The sequence below is a fragment of the Corvus cornix genome, chromosome 3, assembly GCF_000738735.6.
Source record: "Corvus cornix cornix isolate S_Up_H32 chromosome 3, ASM73873v5, whole genome shotgun sequence".
Lineage (NCBI taxonomy): Eukaryota > Metazoa > Chordata > Aves > Passeriformes > Corvidae > Corvus > Corvus cornix.
In genome coordinates this window covers 81,992,259-82,009,683 of record NC_047056.1, presented here as the reverse complement: position 1 = coordinate 82,009,683, position 17,425 = coordinate 81,992,259, and the positions used below count along the sequence as shown (strand labels likewise).

The 17,425-nt window shown below is 42.7% G+C and overlaps 1 protein-coding gene across 1 annotated transcript in view; it reads left to right on the top strand.

Moving 5' to 3' along the window:
* Positions 1-5,147, top strand: part of SH3BGRL2 (SH3 domain binding glutamate rich protein like 2) — a 38,695-nt gene extending 33,548 nt beyond the window's left edge. Inside the window, exon 4 of the mRNA XM_039569023.1 lies at positions 896-5,147. Coding sequence (XP_039424957.1) covers positions 896-910 — 15 coding nt within the window. The 3' untranslated portion in view covers positions 911-5,147. The remainder of the gene's footprint in view (positions 1-895) is intronic.
* The last annotated feature ends 12,278 nt before the right edge of the window (positions 5,148-17,425 follow it).

The following is a 17,425-nucleotide window of genomic DNA, read 5'->3' as shown; positions in this document are numbered from 1 at the left end:
TGGGACAGTAGATAAATTAAGTTTAAAGACTACATTCTCCTTCACATGATCAATCTAAATTGTAAGCAACTGGCTTAATTATAAAAGGAGACAAAACTAGGATCTTGATCACTGGACTGTCTGCAGCCTGGTATAATAGCTCAGCATTTATTCATTAGGCATTAATTAATTTTTTTTTAATGCTGAAATGCTGGAGCAGTCAGAAGTTATATTAACTTTTTTGAATTCAGTTTTAGCAAACACATATATACAGGTCAAAACACAAAGCCAGGTAACATCTTTCTGTTGAGGGCAGTATAATAGAGGAAATTTTACTGCCATATGGAAGTCTGGACACTTGTTCAAACAGGCTGCATGGTGCACCTTTTTTCAGTAGATGAGACACATAGGGGAGGATTTTTCTGCCTTTGGATACTGTATAGATATATTTGGTACTAGTACTGTTTCAGGCCTGGGTGGTAGCTCTTGGGTATCTATAGAGTTCTTTTTCTGCCAGGAATTCATTTATTTCTGGACCCCTTGAGGGACAGGAGTAGGAAGGAGCCTCAGCAGAGAACCACAGAAGCAGGTTATTTTGGCAGCCTGCCTCACTTTATAGCTCGGAGAACTTGTCCTAGGAAAAAGATGATGTTCTGAAGCAATCTGAAATAGCAGCTTCTATGCAGCTCTGTTACTAGAAAATATGATGTTGGAGGCCTGGAGGGGTGTCTTTATAAACTTCCTGGTTCAGTCTGGTGGTACTTCAGAGAGATGCATCCTCAGCTCCTCTGTGGTCCAGGGTTAGGGTCACCTTATATGCAAAGGTCACAGGTACAGGAGATGAAAATGTATTCATAACATTAATATTATGTTAAGAATAATAAATAATACTCTTTATTTTTTCTCTTTTCAATAGGAGTCAGAACCCTAGAAAGCCCACATGAAGTATCAACAAGCACATTCCTGAATGAATGACTCCGTTCTTCAGCACATAACAGCTTCCCTAATGGATCACTGTGATAGAGCAAACATGTATCATTAGTAGTAGTCTGCTTGCCATGAGATGGTGCTCTCCAATAATGTGGAGCTAAAAACACTCATATGAAATAGGATTAAGGCTGGGCTACTCATCTTCCTTTGTAAAAATGCTCACTGTTGATGTTTCACTTTTGTCTTTGGATTGCTTTTGCAACTGGCCCTGATATTCTAACAGACACATATGTTTGAGAATGAGTGAAAGTGTAGGGCTTCTATCACTCATGGGTATACTTATATAGTCATATTCCTTACCTTTTTTAATTCTTCCCACTACTGTAGTTCAAATTAGCTCATCATGATAGTTAAAGTGCTGGTGGTTGTTATGATGTTTGGGCTGGCTATGACCCAGAAGATAGAAAGTATCAATCTTGAGATCTCAGTCTAAGCCAAAAACTGCTGTATTTTTGCTCTACATTTATTTACTGTGATGCTTATTCTAGATCATGGTTATTTTAAGAGACATGGGCTGCTAATCTTGTTAATGAAGACTTGATTTGTCTAATGATGCACATTGCAACTGACTGTTTAAAACAAGTTGCTATCATGAAGGAGGTGCCAAAGTGAAATATTTTGACATGTTTCCAAATGCAGGTGAAATGTTCAGTAAAATACTTGGTGGTACTGGGGAGTTCTGAAGAACTAAAGGGGTCTCATAGCTAATGATAATATGAAGTTCTCTCTTAACTGAGAAAGTCTTAACACCCAGTGTTGGAGCTCTAGAGTTGGACTGTCTTAAAATGAAATTTTGCCAAAACCTTCAGTTTACCTTCGATAACACACAGCTCCACCACAAGCCACATGAGAGTCAGGGGGATGCTTTGAGAGCCAGGTTTCAGTCCCATGATGGTTGAACACTCCACTGTGGTTCAAGAGCATGCCTAACCTGCCTATCTGTTGTCCCGGTTGTATCCCCAGATGTGGTCATGTGGAGGTGCCTCCAAGACAGTGAGAAAGCTGAGTGTGTGCTTTGCTGAGTGAGGCCACAGGGGTTGCTCAGCTGAGCAACAGGAGCCCAGTAAAGGAGGTAGAGATTATTCCAGTGGGACTGCTTTGATCCACATAGCAGAACTTAGGCCCATGAATTGCCAATAACCATTACAAGATGCATTCTAGACAGAAGTAAAATTGCATCACGCATTTCGAATCAAGTCTGGCTACATAAATAACACCTACCCTGTAATGTAGCTTTTACTCAAGGGATTTCATACTGGCAAGGTAGTGCCATCACAGTCAATGTCCTTATGTATTTGGGTGAATGAAAGACAACCCTGTGTGGAAAAGCTTCTTTGCAATCACAGCATCACTCAGACCATGTGGTTTGAAGGAAGCCAGACTTGTAAAAAATGTCAGAAAGCAACACTACCACAACAGAAGCAACACTGTGAAAAAAAATCACCTGTTCTGTTGACGTCAGTAACCATGGCATACTAGACATGTCAGCTGGAAGGGACAACTGAAGGTCATCTGGTCCAGCACTGTCAAAATCAGGCTTAAGAACCACACTAGCTTGGATCAGATATGGGTTGGTCTAGCAGAGCATTAAGAATATCCAGAGATGAAGATCTCATAACTTTCTAGGTAATCTGTGACATTGCTGCAGTGCTTTCCTAGTGAAAACTTTATTTTTTGAAGTCCAGCTTTGACTCCTAGGCTTTAATTTGAGGCTGTTGCCTTTGCTTTGTGTTTTTCTGGCACTCTCAAGAACAGATTGGCACCATTCTTTCTTTAATGGCCTCAAGACAGTTGAAAGCTACCACTGGATCACCTCTTAGCCTTCTTCTTACCTGACTGAACAAACCTGGCTCCTCAGTTCATCTAAAGGGCTGGATGGAGCAAGAGCACACACAGATTTGAAGTCCATGGTTGTATTTACTGGTCCAAATCTTTGCCAGAGCACCTTCTCTAAAGGAATCCTGAATGGGCATTGATATATGTACGTGCATTTTTAAGAATTATGTTGTCTGTGCTAAGGTACTGTGATATTCTTGTAACCAATCCCATATTTTCATGAGACTTGAACTATAGGAAGGGAATATGACATGAGGTGTAATTATACATTGTTAACTTCACCAAGTTCAATATAACTATTCTTAAAAAAAAAAGTATTTAACTTTGTAAATGAATACAGATATAAATTTATGTAATTTTGCAGTTGATTACAGAGAAGCCATCCTGGATTTATCATGTACTTGATACATTGTAAACTTTGAGAACTGCCTGAAGTCCCAGGTTTGAAAAACTTACTGAAGTGTGTAAGCATATGCACATGAGTAATCCTGGGTGAAATCCCAGGCTTACTGATGTGAAAGGAAAAACCACACTGATTTCTCCAGGGGTGAAATCAGTTTCACAAACCTCCTTTGGAATTTTGATAATTGTAGAATAGAAGGCTCTCATTTAGTGGAGAGTTAGTCTTGTTTCAGCTGTTAAGTAAACCTGGCTTATTTCGGAGCACACATGTGGGCATAATCAGTTGTATGAAGGGCAACACTAGCTCCAAAGATATCCTGCTTGCTTGTATGGATTGGCAGTGTAAGTCCCTTAGAATATGTGCTTTTGAATTATAAATGGCTAGTTAAAAAAAAAAAAAAAAAAAGAAGTATATATATTTGGATGTGAATTTTGTCTGTTGTACAACAGCCTTATTTTTGTAACTAAAGCAAGTAGACTTCTAGTTTGTTATGTGAGATGGTCTGGAATTTTTTAAATCAGTTTTGTAGTAAAGAAATGTAACTATCAGGTAACTGAAAAGGTCTGGGGAAACTAGAGACATTTATTGAAAGAAATAGGAAATCCTTAATTCTGTTTAAAATTTTGACATACAAAGTTATGCTTAAGAACCAAATGATCCCAATGTCTAGCTAACTACCCCACTTTTTAAAATGGAGAGCAGTGTGAGTGAAACTGTTAATCTTTGTACCTAGCTAAAGTTGCTGTGTGGGCTGACATGCACATGCACATTCACTGTATCAGTGGCTTTGATAGAGGTATTTTTGTTTGTGCCACACACTACTGGATAGTGCCTTGCCAGAAAAAGGACTGTTTCTGTAGGGTCTTCTTAGATGTGCTTAAACTTTGAACTGAGAAAGGGGTAGTTTCTATATTGCTATTTTTTTAATAACACAGTAAATTTATTTTGAGGCCTGAGTCAAAAGGCATGTGCTTTGTAAGACTGAAACAGTTTTTGATGAGTCTTCTGAACTCTTGATTTTTCCTAGGTGACTTTCTTTTTTTTTCCTTTTTGTTGACTATTTAGAACCAAACCTTCCAAGGGACGTGAACCTGGACTAAAGCCCATAAGTTTACACTTACTTTAAGATAAGTATCTGATTCTAATGTTGAGCAGCCCAACTCACTGAAGTGAAGAGTAGCTGCCAAGCTTTCAGTGGATTTCTTGGTTGTCCCTCCCTGTCCTTTTCCATCATCAGGCCATTTATTTGAGGTGTCCTATTCAAGCAATACCATGGTTCAGAAGCAGGACCCTGAAATGGCCTTGTGGCCCTTCACAGGAGTGCAAGAGTGGAGTGATCACCAAGAAAATGCCAAGTCTCATTAATCTTCAGTGACTTATTCACTGATTTCACTAGGTCTTGGCATGAATGGGAGGAGGATGGAACCCCATATGTTCACCCTGCACAGAGAGCAGGAGTGGAAGACCCAGTGCAGAATGGCCCACGGCTTGTTCTGGCACCCTGAGCAGTGGCTCTCACAGGGGCCCTTGGCTGGCAGTGCCATGTGTGACACCACCCAGCACTGCTTTCCAGGACTCCAGCTGCATCATGGCCTATGCTTCACCCTCCTGCTCCCTAAGGAATTTGGGAGGGAGAACAGAGAACATCATCTTGAGAGCAGTCCTTCAGCCAGGGCAGATCCAGCTTACTCCCTTCTTCCTAATCTTTCTCTCCTCCTCATGTGTGTCATCCTGTCCTGTGTAGACCTGCCTGTGTGCACAGCTTCCACTCCCAACCACCTGTAACACCCCTGGGAGGTCACAAATGCAGAGCTGCTGTTCCCCCTCACGGCATCAATGTTCTGTAACTCGGTAGGGGAGGGAGCATGTTGCATCCTAGGTCATGTACACATTATGTATTAAACTGTGTTCATCTAATAAAAAATTGTAATTCAGAAAAGACTTTTGCACTGTGTTGTATGTGCTAAAAGAAACAATGAAAAAATGTGAGTCTTTATTCTTGCTGCACTTCGCTCTGGTGACAGCCTGGTGCTTTGGTTTGGGCAGCCTCTGCAGGTGGAAGCACTGCAGAACTTTTCACCTGGGATGGGTGAGCCTGATTCTGTAAGATGTTAATTGGCTTTGAACCCCGGGGGCTGCATGGGAATTGCAATGTGTCCAGAATACCTGCTGCTTTGGAGTCTCCCCAGGTAAAGAGCAGTAAAGAAAAAAAAGAAAAAAGGGATGATTTATTGTCTTCCAGCTTTTATATTTGGGTTAGCTGATAAATACCACAGAAATAAAGGGCAGATCCTTTGGGGTGGCTTGGACTTGGGCGCCAGGAAGTTTTCACACAATGAAGTTTTGTTCCTAGGGCTAAAACCTTCACTGCTTTTTATTGTCTGAAAGGAATGTGAGTTCCTGGTTTGCCTATCCACTTTGCCAATCCATAGAAGGTAATTAAATACATTTTACCAGTTAAGTGGCTAACCAAAGGTTATCATTACAGTCTTTCCTTGATTCTCAGTCTAGTAAATATTTTTTAATACCTTATTGTTCCTGTCTAAAACTTGCCCACTGTCTATTGTGAGTGCTGCTGCGAAAACTCCATTTGTGACTTCTGCTGCACCCTGGAGCGAGGTTCTGTGCCACCTGCTTTAGGCAGGATGCATAAAAGAGGTACAGATGGAACAGGCAAACCTGAAATGCCTGCAGTGCGGTCCTCAGCTGATGTAGGATCAGTAGCACTGCTCTGAAGTGAGTGGAGCTGTAGTAGCTCAGCTCTTATGTCATGGTGGGTAGAAGCAGATATTGCTGCACGGGGGGGCAGGAGCTTCTAGACTTGCAGAGGAAGTGATGTTCTGGGTCACTTTGCTTGTGTAGCATCACAGCCTGCACTCTGTGAAAACCAGTGGCACTGCCATTCCTCCCACCTGGCTGCCACAGACCGCACTGAGAGCAGAAAGCAGGCAAAGGTCACACGGTGCAGGATGCTTTGCCACTGGCTGTCATCCTTCCGTGCATCCCAGCTCTGCGTCTGCTCCCTGTGCCAGGGGAGCATCAGTGGAAAAAAGTGCTTGAAAGTCCTGGCTGTGTTTGTACACATACAAGCGTGTGTGTGTGCCAGTCTGTCTGCATCTCATTCCTACCCCAGAGCAGTCAGTCTGGGCTGTGACAAGGTCCTCCTGAACTTTCATTTGCTTGATTCGCTTTTTAGGTGCCAGAAGGACTTGCCTTGTTCATTCCATAGACTTCAACCAAGCTGTAACTGAAGGTGCCTTGATGGTCTCATATGAAGTAGCCTCCTCAGGCTGCATGGTGCAGCACAAGCAAACATTTTGGGTGCAAGTCCTCTATATGATTTCCTCACAGGTTCCCACTGCGTATGATTCAATCCCCTGGTGAATTTGGGAAACAGAAAATTATAGGTTTAAGGAATTAGTACTGTAAAGAAAAGGTCATCCGGAGCCTTGAAAAATTGTGTTCAGAAGACAAGAAAGAAATTGTTACATTCTGATTTGGAAACAGGGAGTTGAGAAGCAGAGACCTTGAGAAATGTGTGCCAATCTCTAGCTGCTTGGTTGCCCCATCCAGTTTAGCTGTGCACAGTACACACATCTAGTTCAGGAGAGGAACCTCACTCTCCAGGGAAAGCACACACTTCCAGGTCCGGGTTCTATCCCCTTCAACCATCCCGCACAGCAACCAGTGCTTATCATTCTTTTGTAACTCTTTGGAGATCAAGACCAATTCCACTGAAATCAATGAATATCAAGATGGGTAAAATAAGAGCTGAGACAACGTCTCTCTGTGTTACAGCATCTTCCACAAATAAACCTGGCAGATGGAGTTACTTTGCTGGGAACCCAAAGGAAAAAAAAGTTAGTAGCTTCTTTTTTTGCCTGGTTTCTTTGGGTGACTTTAAGTATCAGCAAGATTTTGCAATCACATCACTGTCAAGTGCCAGAGCTGAGGGTGTAAGAGGACTTCCAGCCCCAGAGGCCAAGCAAAAGCCATGACTACTTTTTTGACTCCCAAAGGGACCAGACCACCACTGCCTGCACCTAGGCACGAGGGATTTGTTTCACCACTGGAGGAGTGAGGAGCAGATCAGTGCTGGCATGGAGACAAACCTGCAGAAGGTGATCAGGAGCCCAGGGGCAAGGCCAGACAAATAACATGGAGCTGTAGCAGGTGAGGTTTGCTGAAGATAATGGCTCAGGTTTGTCCCATTCTGCTTCTCCACCTGCTACTACCCCATTACTCCTCTCCATTAAATACTTCCAGTTCACACCTTCCCAATAGGAAAAGGCTAATTATTGGATTTGATGGTTTCTGCATGCTTTTCGAAGATAGCCTCAGCCAATTTTCTTTCTTTCCTGCAAATTTGTGTGTCAACTTCTCTTTCACAGGGCAAAGCTGCAAGGAAAGCACACACAGTGCTGGATATGGCACGGGTGCTGCCACCATCGGGCTCCAGTCTGCAGCACATAAGCACCAGTCCATCCCTCACTTGCAAAATCCGTCCCATGAAACCTGACATTAAGGCTAACAGCTCTTCCCTTCTTTTTTCTTTAGATTCTCTGAATTTCAGTTTTATATGCTTCATGGAGGGAGGTGGGAAGAATGTGGCTGTGAAGAGGTCAGCCTTTCAGGTGTGAGAACTAAGAAAGCTGAATCAGTCTTGAGCATGATACAAACAGCGTACTAATGTGTTCAGATACATAACTTTTATCATTTAATGGTAGATTTTCTAATTAAAGCTGTATCTGGACAGGGCTCTAGTTTTTCTGCTTCAGCTTCCTTTGCCCACCCACCCATATTGTCCTCTTTCAGCTATTGCCTAATGGCTGTCTGCTGGGAATGGCCCTCGCAGAGTCCTTTGGTGATATCACCTGCCTGCAGCAGTGACACAGCCATGTGCCATCTCCAAAGGACAGCAAAGCTGCTTGCTGAGCTGGCTGAAGTCCCACAAGCACTGCCTCTGACTGGTGCTGCAGAGTCTGGGCATCCTGCTGCTGCCCTACCACACTGTACCCCGTAATGTCTGTTTAATGGCTTTCACTGCTGACCCCTGAGGTAATGGTCTTCCTACTATGAGACTTCTATAATCATTGGCACTCTTTGTATAATTTTCCTTCAGCACATTTTAACCTCTGGGTTTTCACAGCTCTAAATCCTCTGTTTTTCTTCCTGGTTTTGGTGGATATGCTTTTTTTTTTTTTTTTTTTTTTTTTTTTTTTTTTTTTTTTCTTTTAGATGTATTCTGTGAGTGGCATAAATTTGAGTTTAAGCCATGAAAGGGCTTTTAGGTTGAAAGAGCTATACAGCATTGCTGTGAAATATGCTCTTGAATCATTAAGGTAAATTGCTGTAGCATCAGTGCTGCTCCAGCTGGACTATAATACTTAAGCCCTAAGTGGCCATTTCATGTCCTTTGGAACATTCTTGCTCTGAGCAAAGTGTGGTTATCCATCACACCCACTGAAACCTACTGAAACCTACACAGGGGATGGCATTTTAGTGCAACAATTTTCATGGTCTGCATTAAATAATCAGCCTAGAGGAGATTCTTGGGTTACAGAGACAAGACCTATGCTGTTTCCTATGTTGCCACAGAGTCTATTTCATAAAACTACCCAACTCCAGCTAAAAGCACAACATTGGGTCTGGGTTGATATTTTTTCCTGTGTTTTTTTTGGCTCTGCTGTGCTAGTTGGAAGGTTGTCTCAAAATCCTGCTTCTCTTGCAGCAAAAAATAAACTTTCTTCCAAATTCCAGCTGAACTTTATTCGTGGCCAGCTTGTCTTCATTGTCCTGGTTGTTCTTTCATTTGAATAAGTCTCCCTTGCAGGAATTACCTATCATATGAGCTGGTTTCTTCTGCCTTAGCTGTGCTTTTGTCAGGTAGAAGAAGTGGCTGAGTTGGTGCAGAGTCCAGTTCTCCTGATGGCACCACTGACATCCAGGGCCAATTGAGATTGCCAGGATGAGGAGATTCCCACTAGTCAATAGCATGGAGAAGCTCCATGAAGCAAGTCCAGAATGAGCTCTTTAATTACTTCAGCTAGCAGAATTCATAATTAGAGATGATCCTGATACTAGCTCTCAGTGTCTTGGCAGAAGCATTGCTGTTTAACAGTTTCTTGTTTTAGCCCTGATTGAGCTATTGCTCCAATTTAGCATATTTCCTGGCATATTGTGTTGGCAGATGAAAGAACTGTGCCTGCTAAATACATGAATTAAACATTCTCTTGACAGACTTTAACCTTCAGTTAATTCAAAGGTGTCAGAAAAATCGATAGCCAGGGATGCGCTCCTTGAACTTACAACAGCTGCAGGAGTGAAATACAGATCTGGAAAGACCATGGCTAGCCAGCTAGCTTTTAAAAAACTTTAAAAATTTTATTTCAGTTTAATAGACATATATATTAAAAAATGTTTGTAAAGGCAAATCCCTATTCTCCACTAGTTTGAACAAGAAACATGACTACCCTTGGCAGACAGCAGCTACTCCAACATAAAACCCTGTATGTGAGGGGCCTGGGATCTGTTGTGGTCATGGCTCTCTTTGTGGGCTGTGGTGAGCAAGACAAGGGCAATGGCCACTTTTCCCCAAGCACATACACAGTCTGTCTCCTTCCTTTCAGCAGCCGAATGCTGCCTTCTGTTTCTGCACAGGGCTCAGGCTCTCCCCTTTTCCCCTTCTCTGGCAGATTTTGCTGCTGCTTCTCATTCATCCCCAGCACAGTGCTGCTGCCTAGATTTCCTAATGTCAACACAAAATCACTGGGTTTGTCCCAACAAAATCACTCTTGTGGTGCTTGCTCTGACCTGCTCCCTGCATGCATCTCTCAGCAGGCTCCTCCCACAGCTCAATCCCCCACCCCTTGTTGTACTATCCTACCTGGAATTCCAACACATTCATCAGAGTATTTTCCTGCCTTTTCTCCTTGCTTTACACCTTTTTGTACCTTCAAATGCAATCTCTGTGCTGTTGTGTCTTCTCTTTGCCACCACCCCCAGCTTCACATCAGTCTCCCTGCCTTGTGTCACCAGCTGAGAGGTTATGAAGATGAATGAGAAGTTTTGGGATATTTTATAAGGGAAATGTAACAAACATACTGATGATCTTCTTCCCAGGGTAATCAATTGCCATTGCAATGCACTGCTCATGAGAAAACACCTCTCACTGTGGCAGCCAAAAGCCCCCAGAGTAGATGCATCACTGCTCCAAGGGCTGCTGTGGAGTTCATGCTCTCCAAACCCCAATGGGACGTGTGCTCTTATGTTTAACAATAATAATAGGAAGAAAAACATTGTTGCATATGTCCTAAATAAAACATGAAATGGTGACTGCTTCAGCAGCTTTTCCCAGATAAAGACTGGGGAGAGTTTTGATCATTGTAACTTTACAGGATCTACTTTACCATGAAGACTTGCTCAACATCCTCTCAGGGTTAGGATGACCTAAAATTTATACATCTCCAGGGATGGTGATAGTTGAAACTAGAAAAACATTTCAGGTTTTCTTAGCTTCCTCTATCCCACCCAACTGCATTACAGTATCTTAGCAATATCTTCAACCAATCAGCAGCAGTCCTTATAAAAGATGCTCTTAGAGACTTAGCACTATAGGGGATCAATAAAGGCAAACTATGTAATTGTTGTACCTTTCTGAAGACCTTTTTCACATCGTGGGGAATAAAAAGGGAGGTGGAGGGCTGAAGAAAGGCTGAAGTTAGAGAATGAGGTCTCTAGTGAATATGGTCTTCACGCTGTGCTGACTGAAGATCTTCACATTAGAGATGTTTAGAAAAACATCACCCACTTTCCTTGTAGAATAAAGAGATGGAAAACAAGCCAATGCAATCATTATTTTTCACATTTTTCTTGAAAGATAGAAGCCCCAAAGAGAGACTTTGGTTATGTGTACTTTCACTCACCTCATTTTTCATTGAGAAAGGCTTTGATGGAAAATTATTTTACCAGCAGTTCCATTAATAATAAGTTTGCCTCATATAAATTAGCACAGGAAGTTGTTCAATAGCCTTCTGTTTCTCCTGCACCTCCTTAGCTATCCGTTGTTGGAAGGTCCTGCTGTAACACCACCAGCACACACTGGTGTGGCATTCCCCATCTTGGTCAGGGATCACCTGATCACCTCTGAGGAGAGCATACCTGCTTTGGGAAAGCACAGCCATCTTATCATGGACATCTGGATGGTCCACTGGTGCATAGTGAGACACTGTGTTACCAAGGAGTGGCAACCCACAGGAAAACTGGAAACCAGCTTTTTCAAAAAATGGAAGTCACAGATTTCCATCTCGGTGTGCTTTGGAGGATGATCTCCTTTGGTGCTGCCACAGAGTGTCAGTCCTGTATCAGAGACAATGAAGCTAGGGAAAGGGAAGGAGGGAAGAGCCTGGCCCAGCCATGATGGGGTGTGGATGGAAGCAGGGAGCTGGGATGTGCTGTCACTGACATCTAGAGGACAGCACAGACAGTCTGTACATTGTGAAACATGAGGTAACCAAACCGTGAGTATGGTGAGCCTCCACTGGCCCGGCACCACTCACAGGCACAGAGATACTTGCACCTGGAACTTGCCAGTTTTCCAAACTCATGCCACCTTTAAGCATTTTACCCAGTGTGAACACTGACATGGCATCTTTTGTAGTCTGTGAGGCATCAGCACTGCTGTCTTCTGTGCGTGCCTTATCATCTTCTCCGCAGCAAACACAAAATTTGAGATTGACCAAACCAACTCGCAGCAACAGAAGTTTCCTCACGGGCAACATGCTGGCAGAGCCATCACCCACCATGGCTGTGAAGCCCATGGGCTTTACTCAGTCAGTTGAGATAGGTCAGGGGTTGGCAGAGCCCTCTGCCTCTAATGCCAGGGTCCATGGGCACTGCTTGGCACCCTGTGCTACTGCAGTGTGGATAGGAGGCTGTGGGGTGCTGCTGGGTGCTGTAGGGTAAAAGCCCCACCACAAGGTGTGTCCCCTGCCCCACTGGACTCTGGCTGGGGGCTGGATGGGATCCCTCTGGTTGGAAGAGCATCCAGGAGCATTGTGTGATCCTGTTGTCATCCATCTGTGTTACAAGCACTTTATGCCTGCCTATAAAGAACATGTTGTTCAAGCCTCTGTTAATGCAACATAAGGCAGCTTTTAAAATTAAAGAAAATAACTAGGGGTGCTCCTGATAAATTAGCTTTAATTTTAGAGACATATTTTCACACTAGGCTCCTCTTCTTGGCACAGCTGAAGGGGAAGAAAATAAAAGTTATTACAGACATACCACCTTCTGTGTGTCTTTCTGCCAACACTGTGTAGAAAACAACAGAAAGGGCTCAAACAGCAATTCATACCCTTTTCCAGGAAGCTTTAGAGGGATTATTTTAAACTGCTTGCAGCTCTTTGGGCTAGGCTGGATTCTTTCACCCCAGGAAGTGGTCAGGAATCACTTCAAGCCAAGAAGCTTCTGCATCAACAAGGGCATCACCAGCAGCAGTAAAGGAGTCATTATCCTACTCAGCACTTTGTGAGACCACACCTGGAATGCTGTGTTCAGTTTTGGTCCCCATTAGGCAAAAAGAGATGTGGACAGGCTGGAGAAGGTCCAGAGAAAGGCCACAGAGATAATTTAAGGACTGGGAAGACTCCACATGAGGAAAAGCCGAGAGCGCTTGTTCAACCTTGAGAAGCTCCATGCTCCAGTATTTAAAGGGTGACTACAAAGTGGATGGAGACTCCCTTTTTACAAGGAGTCACATTGAAAATACTGGGGGTAAGGAGTAAAAGTTACTCCTGGGGACATTCTGACCAGAGACATGAGGAAAGTTTTTTACAATCAGAACAATCAGCCATTGGAAGAATCTCCCCAGGGAAATAGTGGATTGCTCAGCATTAGACACTTTAAAGATTTGGCTGGACAGTGTCCTTGGCCATCTCGCCTAGATGATGTTTTTGTCAAGAAAGGTTAAACCAGACTGTCCATGAGGTCCCTTCCAACCCGGTATTCTATGGTTCTATGATTCCTCTCTGGGTAGCTGAGCATGCATGCAGAGCTCAGCACTCTGCTTAGACCACATCAAATTGGCACATAAAGGGTTAACTGCCCAGGCTCAGGGATTACCCTACACATTGGTTTTTCAGCTCACCTAAACAGTCTGTCCTCATAAAGAAACTGAGAAGAATAGTAAAAGGATGAGTAAACTGTTTTGCACAAAACTAATAAAAATTTTTAGAGGGATTTTAATTGAGTGCTGCATTTAATTAGCTTTTCCCATGCTTTCAGCTTTGCTCTCTGGATTTACAAGGCTGAGTTCAGTGAGTGCAGGTAAGGCAGTATGTGTAACCTGTGCCACTGCTTCCCAGCAGCTCTGCATACTGGCTCTGGCCAGCCACCCCCACTGCTGCCTACTTTCCTGCTGGGGAGGCTCCTGCACATTTGTTTTGCAAGCATTGGATCCCAGTGGTTGACACTTGCAGGGACTTACTTTATTTCATTAGATGGTGAAAGATCTTCAGTAAAAAGAAGTCAACTATGAGCATGATCCTCATGCCTGTGGTAATAGAAATGGCATTTCTGCTTCTCCTGCCCACCATGCCAGGAAAAGCAGACAAACACAACAAAAAAGAAAGCAGGAAAACCTGCTCATCTGCAGTGAAAGCATGTTATGTTTGGAAAAGAAATTGGGCAGTGGACGCCTGATGATGTTTCAGCAGAGCTGAATGGCACAGGGATTGACTTCTTCACAAAGCTTTAAAATTGCAAAGTTCTTCCAGTTAAGCTCTGGATGAAAACTCCAAAATATTTATTGTTCCATGTCATAAACCAGTCAGTAGCCACTATCTTTAAACCAAGGAAATTTCTTCAGTGGATGGAGGAAGGTTACTTTATTCCTCCTCCCTGTTCTCCCAAATGATGGGGCTGCCATTTACTGTTTCAGCATAGACCCTAGTGAAGGAGGCATATGGACAAGGTAGAAATGGCCCCAGCTTAGGGGACATCAACCCTCTGGGACAGGAGGCACCTCGTTGGAGTGTTCCTGCATGAGAACAGTGGCTCTGGGGGCCGTTTTGCACCATCTGAGCCAGCTGGTGTGAAGGACAGTGCCTGCACAGCCAGGGAAGACTGATTGAGGCAAGTCTGGGGGCTCAGCTCAGTGCTAGGCAGGGATGCCCCAGCAATCAAGCCAGTTGCTAAAGGAAATCAATTCTAAAAGCAGATGGTTTAATTAGAGCACTAAGCTCCCTCGTTGTAATGCTATGTCTCTAGATAGTTTTACTGTTTTATTAACAAATCTTTTGTACTTATTTCTTTCCTGTTACTTGACAGATGTTTTCATCAGGGTTATATAAAGTCCTACTTTGCCTAGAAATAGATTAAAGAAAAGCTGAAATACAGATTAATAATTATATGCAGAGTGAAGTATTTACCCCAAACATTTTTCAAGTAAAAAAATGCAATTTTAAGCCAGTTGCCTTATTGCTCCACAGCAGTATGTGCTTGCCTAGGAGTGGTTTCTCCAGGGAAGCAGCTGTTTTGCTGAGGCTGACAGGAGCTCTGTGCCGCTGGGGGAGAGGCAGAGTGAAATGCTTCTCCTTGCACAGGCACACAGAAATGGGAAAAACCCCTCAGAGAATTTCAGTGCTGCTGCTGTCAAGACAGAAAATTAGGCTGCAATTAAATAGGCCCCTCTGAATCTCTGTTGCTTCTCCTACACACATTACTGAACAGCCAGACTGAAGTTAGGTAGAAAGACACAAGTTCACCAAAATTCCTGGAGTAAAGTTAGCCCTCCTTATTGCTGGGTTCAAAGATGCACTTGCAGGAAGCAGAAGCTTTCCATAAATGGTGCCCCTGCAAGCTTGCTTGGCCGTGTAGGCAGAGGGACCAATAGATGTACAGGCACATCTTGAAAATAGCAGTGTGCTTTCTCACAACCCAAACCAGCTGAAGCACAAGCTCTGTTAAAGCAAACCATGGTCAGAGCAGCCACAAGGCATAAACAGCACTGTTCTCAATTGTTTAAATATTGGTTACAACCCTTCAACATTAACAATTCCATCATGATCATAGCAACTCTATAGATGCCTCCACCTCATCAGTTCGCATTACTACTGAATAAATGTGTCATCATTCTGTGGACATTAATTACAGTCCAAAAACTGAATTCATCCTTTAGCCTTTTATTCAATTTAGAAAACATACTAATGGTGGGATGTAGCTTAGCTCAATTTAAGATAAGTAAATGAATGTTCTTATGTGAACAAGGCATCTCATTATTGCAAATGGACATCTAGGGAAGGCTACTTGAATGCAGGCTATCTAATCCTGGACCCAAATCCTGTATTCTCTAGAAAAGATAACAGTTCTTCATATTTTATTCCATGTCCATCTCCAATGCACCAGTGTCACAGCTCCCAGACCTCCAGTGACACGCTTTCTTCCTGCTTCAATTCACTACTCTACTAAAATGGCCCAAAACTTTGCTGTAGTCATTGTGAGGCAAGAGTTTGGGGATGGAGGGAAATTAGAAAAAGTCTGCTTAGAGTAATTTTAGAAGTTCCATCTGTCAGTGAAAAAAACTCATTTCAGCATAGAATGAAAGGCCAGTCAAAGCAATTTGGTATTACAAGAACTTTGAAGGTCTCAGCTGTGCTTAAGATTTTCTCCAAACCTATGCATTTGCATTACATTTCTTTTTGACTGAAAATGTGCTTAGTGCTAATAAGGTACTACCTGATTGTGCCTGATTTTACATATCAAAAAAGAGCAGAACATCCTTGAATTGTTCTTGAGGGAAGGACAAGACAAGTCAGGGAATGGGACAATCTCAACGTTCCCTGATAAATTGTTTTTAACGAGTTGCATTAAATAAAACAATAAGCACTACATGTTACAGGCTCTGTGGTTTAACTAAAAGAGGCCATAACCCTCCGGAGTTTGCAAGTGCTTTGCATGAACTAAAACAGTTTGGATGACATCTGCTTTTGAGCAGGTTTCCCATAGCATCCAGCTATTCCAGTTTATTCCTAATTAAATAACAACAGAGACATCTGCTTTAAAAGTGAAAGTAAACCTTCCAAAGCAGTTACAGCTCCAAGGTCTTGATATCTTTGTCTTTAAAGCAATGGGACCATCTTCCTTTCAAAATGGCTTTTAATTAATCTCCTTCTTCCAACTACCTCTATAAATATTACCACTGTCCATGGTTTGTTACCACAGTAGATTAAGGAACTAGAAACAACACAGAAGGACCTTTTAGATGAGATTACAGGGAATGCAGCCATGGCACCAAAGGAGGGAGCAGGAGAGGCACGGAGCTTAGCAGAAATATCACTGACACGAGCAATGATAACCTTTAAAAATGTTTCCTATGAAGTAGAGATCAGGAAAGAATATAATCAGATCTTTACTGATATTAGGTAAGAACATAATCAGGTCTTTTTGGATACCAGATAATACAATGAAACCTCTTACATGGAAAATGCTTACTCAGGCTTTTCTGCTCAACTGGCATTTCATCTAGTTTAGCTGTTAGGAAGGAAGATCAATCAATGGAGCAAGTCATTTGTTTCACAGTGGTCAGCTGTCTTCATAAAATGTTTTATAAATTATAGGAATAAAAATGAAGTCCTGTTCACCTGTGCTTTTGTAGTGAAACATCACCACCTGTTTTTAATTGTTGCACTTAAGGAAGTCCAGGTTTCTTCTGTGTTTTCCTCTACCCTTCCATCAGGTGTCCCAATCATAACATCCTATTTTCGTGTTTACAAAATTGCTTGTCTTGAATTTGCAGCAGGTGCCTAAAAGGGGAATTGACCAGCTGCAGGGATAAGAGAGGTCTCCCAAAACTTGTGTTCCTACTAAAATTACTACAATAAATTATTTATCACCTGTGAGCAAGATATCCGCCAATAGAAAATACTTTTCCCAGATACTTACAAAGGAAAACTGCATTTTCCCCATCAGGTGTCAAGTAATGTGGCACAATGCTTTGCTTTTCTTACTCCCCTTTTTAGCCAACCCACGTTTGGTCAATTCTCAGTAAAGCTGTATTGTACTGGCTAAGTCCACTTTATAACCCCCATGTTACTTCAAAGTGGTCTCCCCCCACACTACTGTACTAGAAAGTTCTCCCTTTACTGAGATTCCACTGGTCACTGGCTCTCTCCCCCCTCCCATCCCTTCTCCCATTGGCCCCTGTTATGTCACTCACCC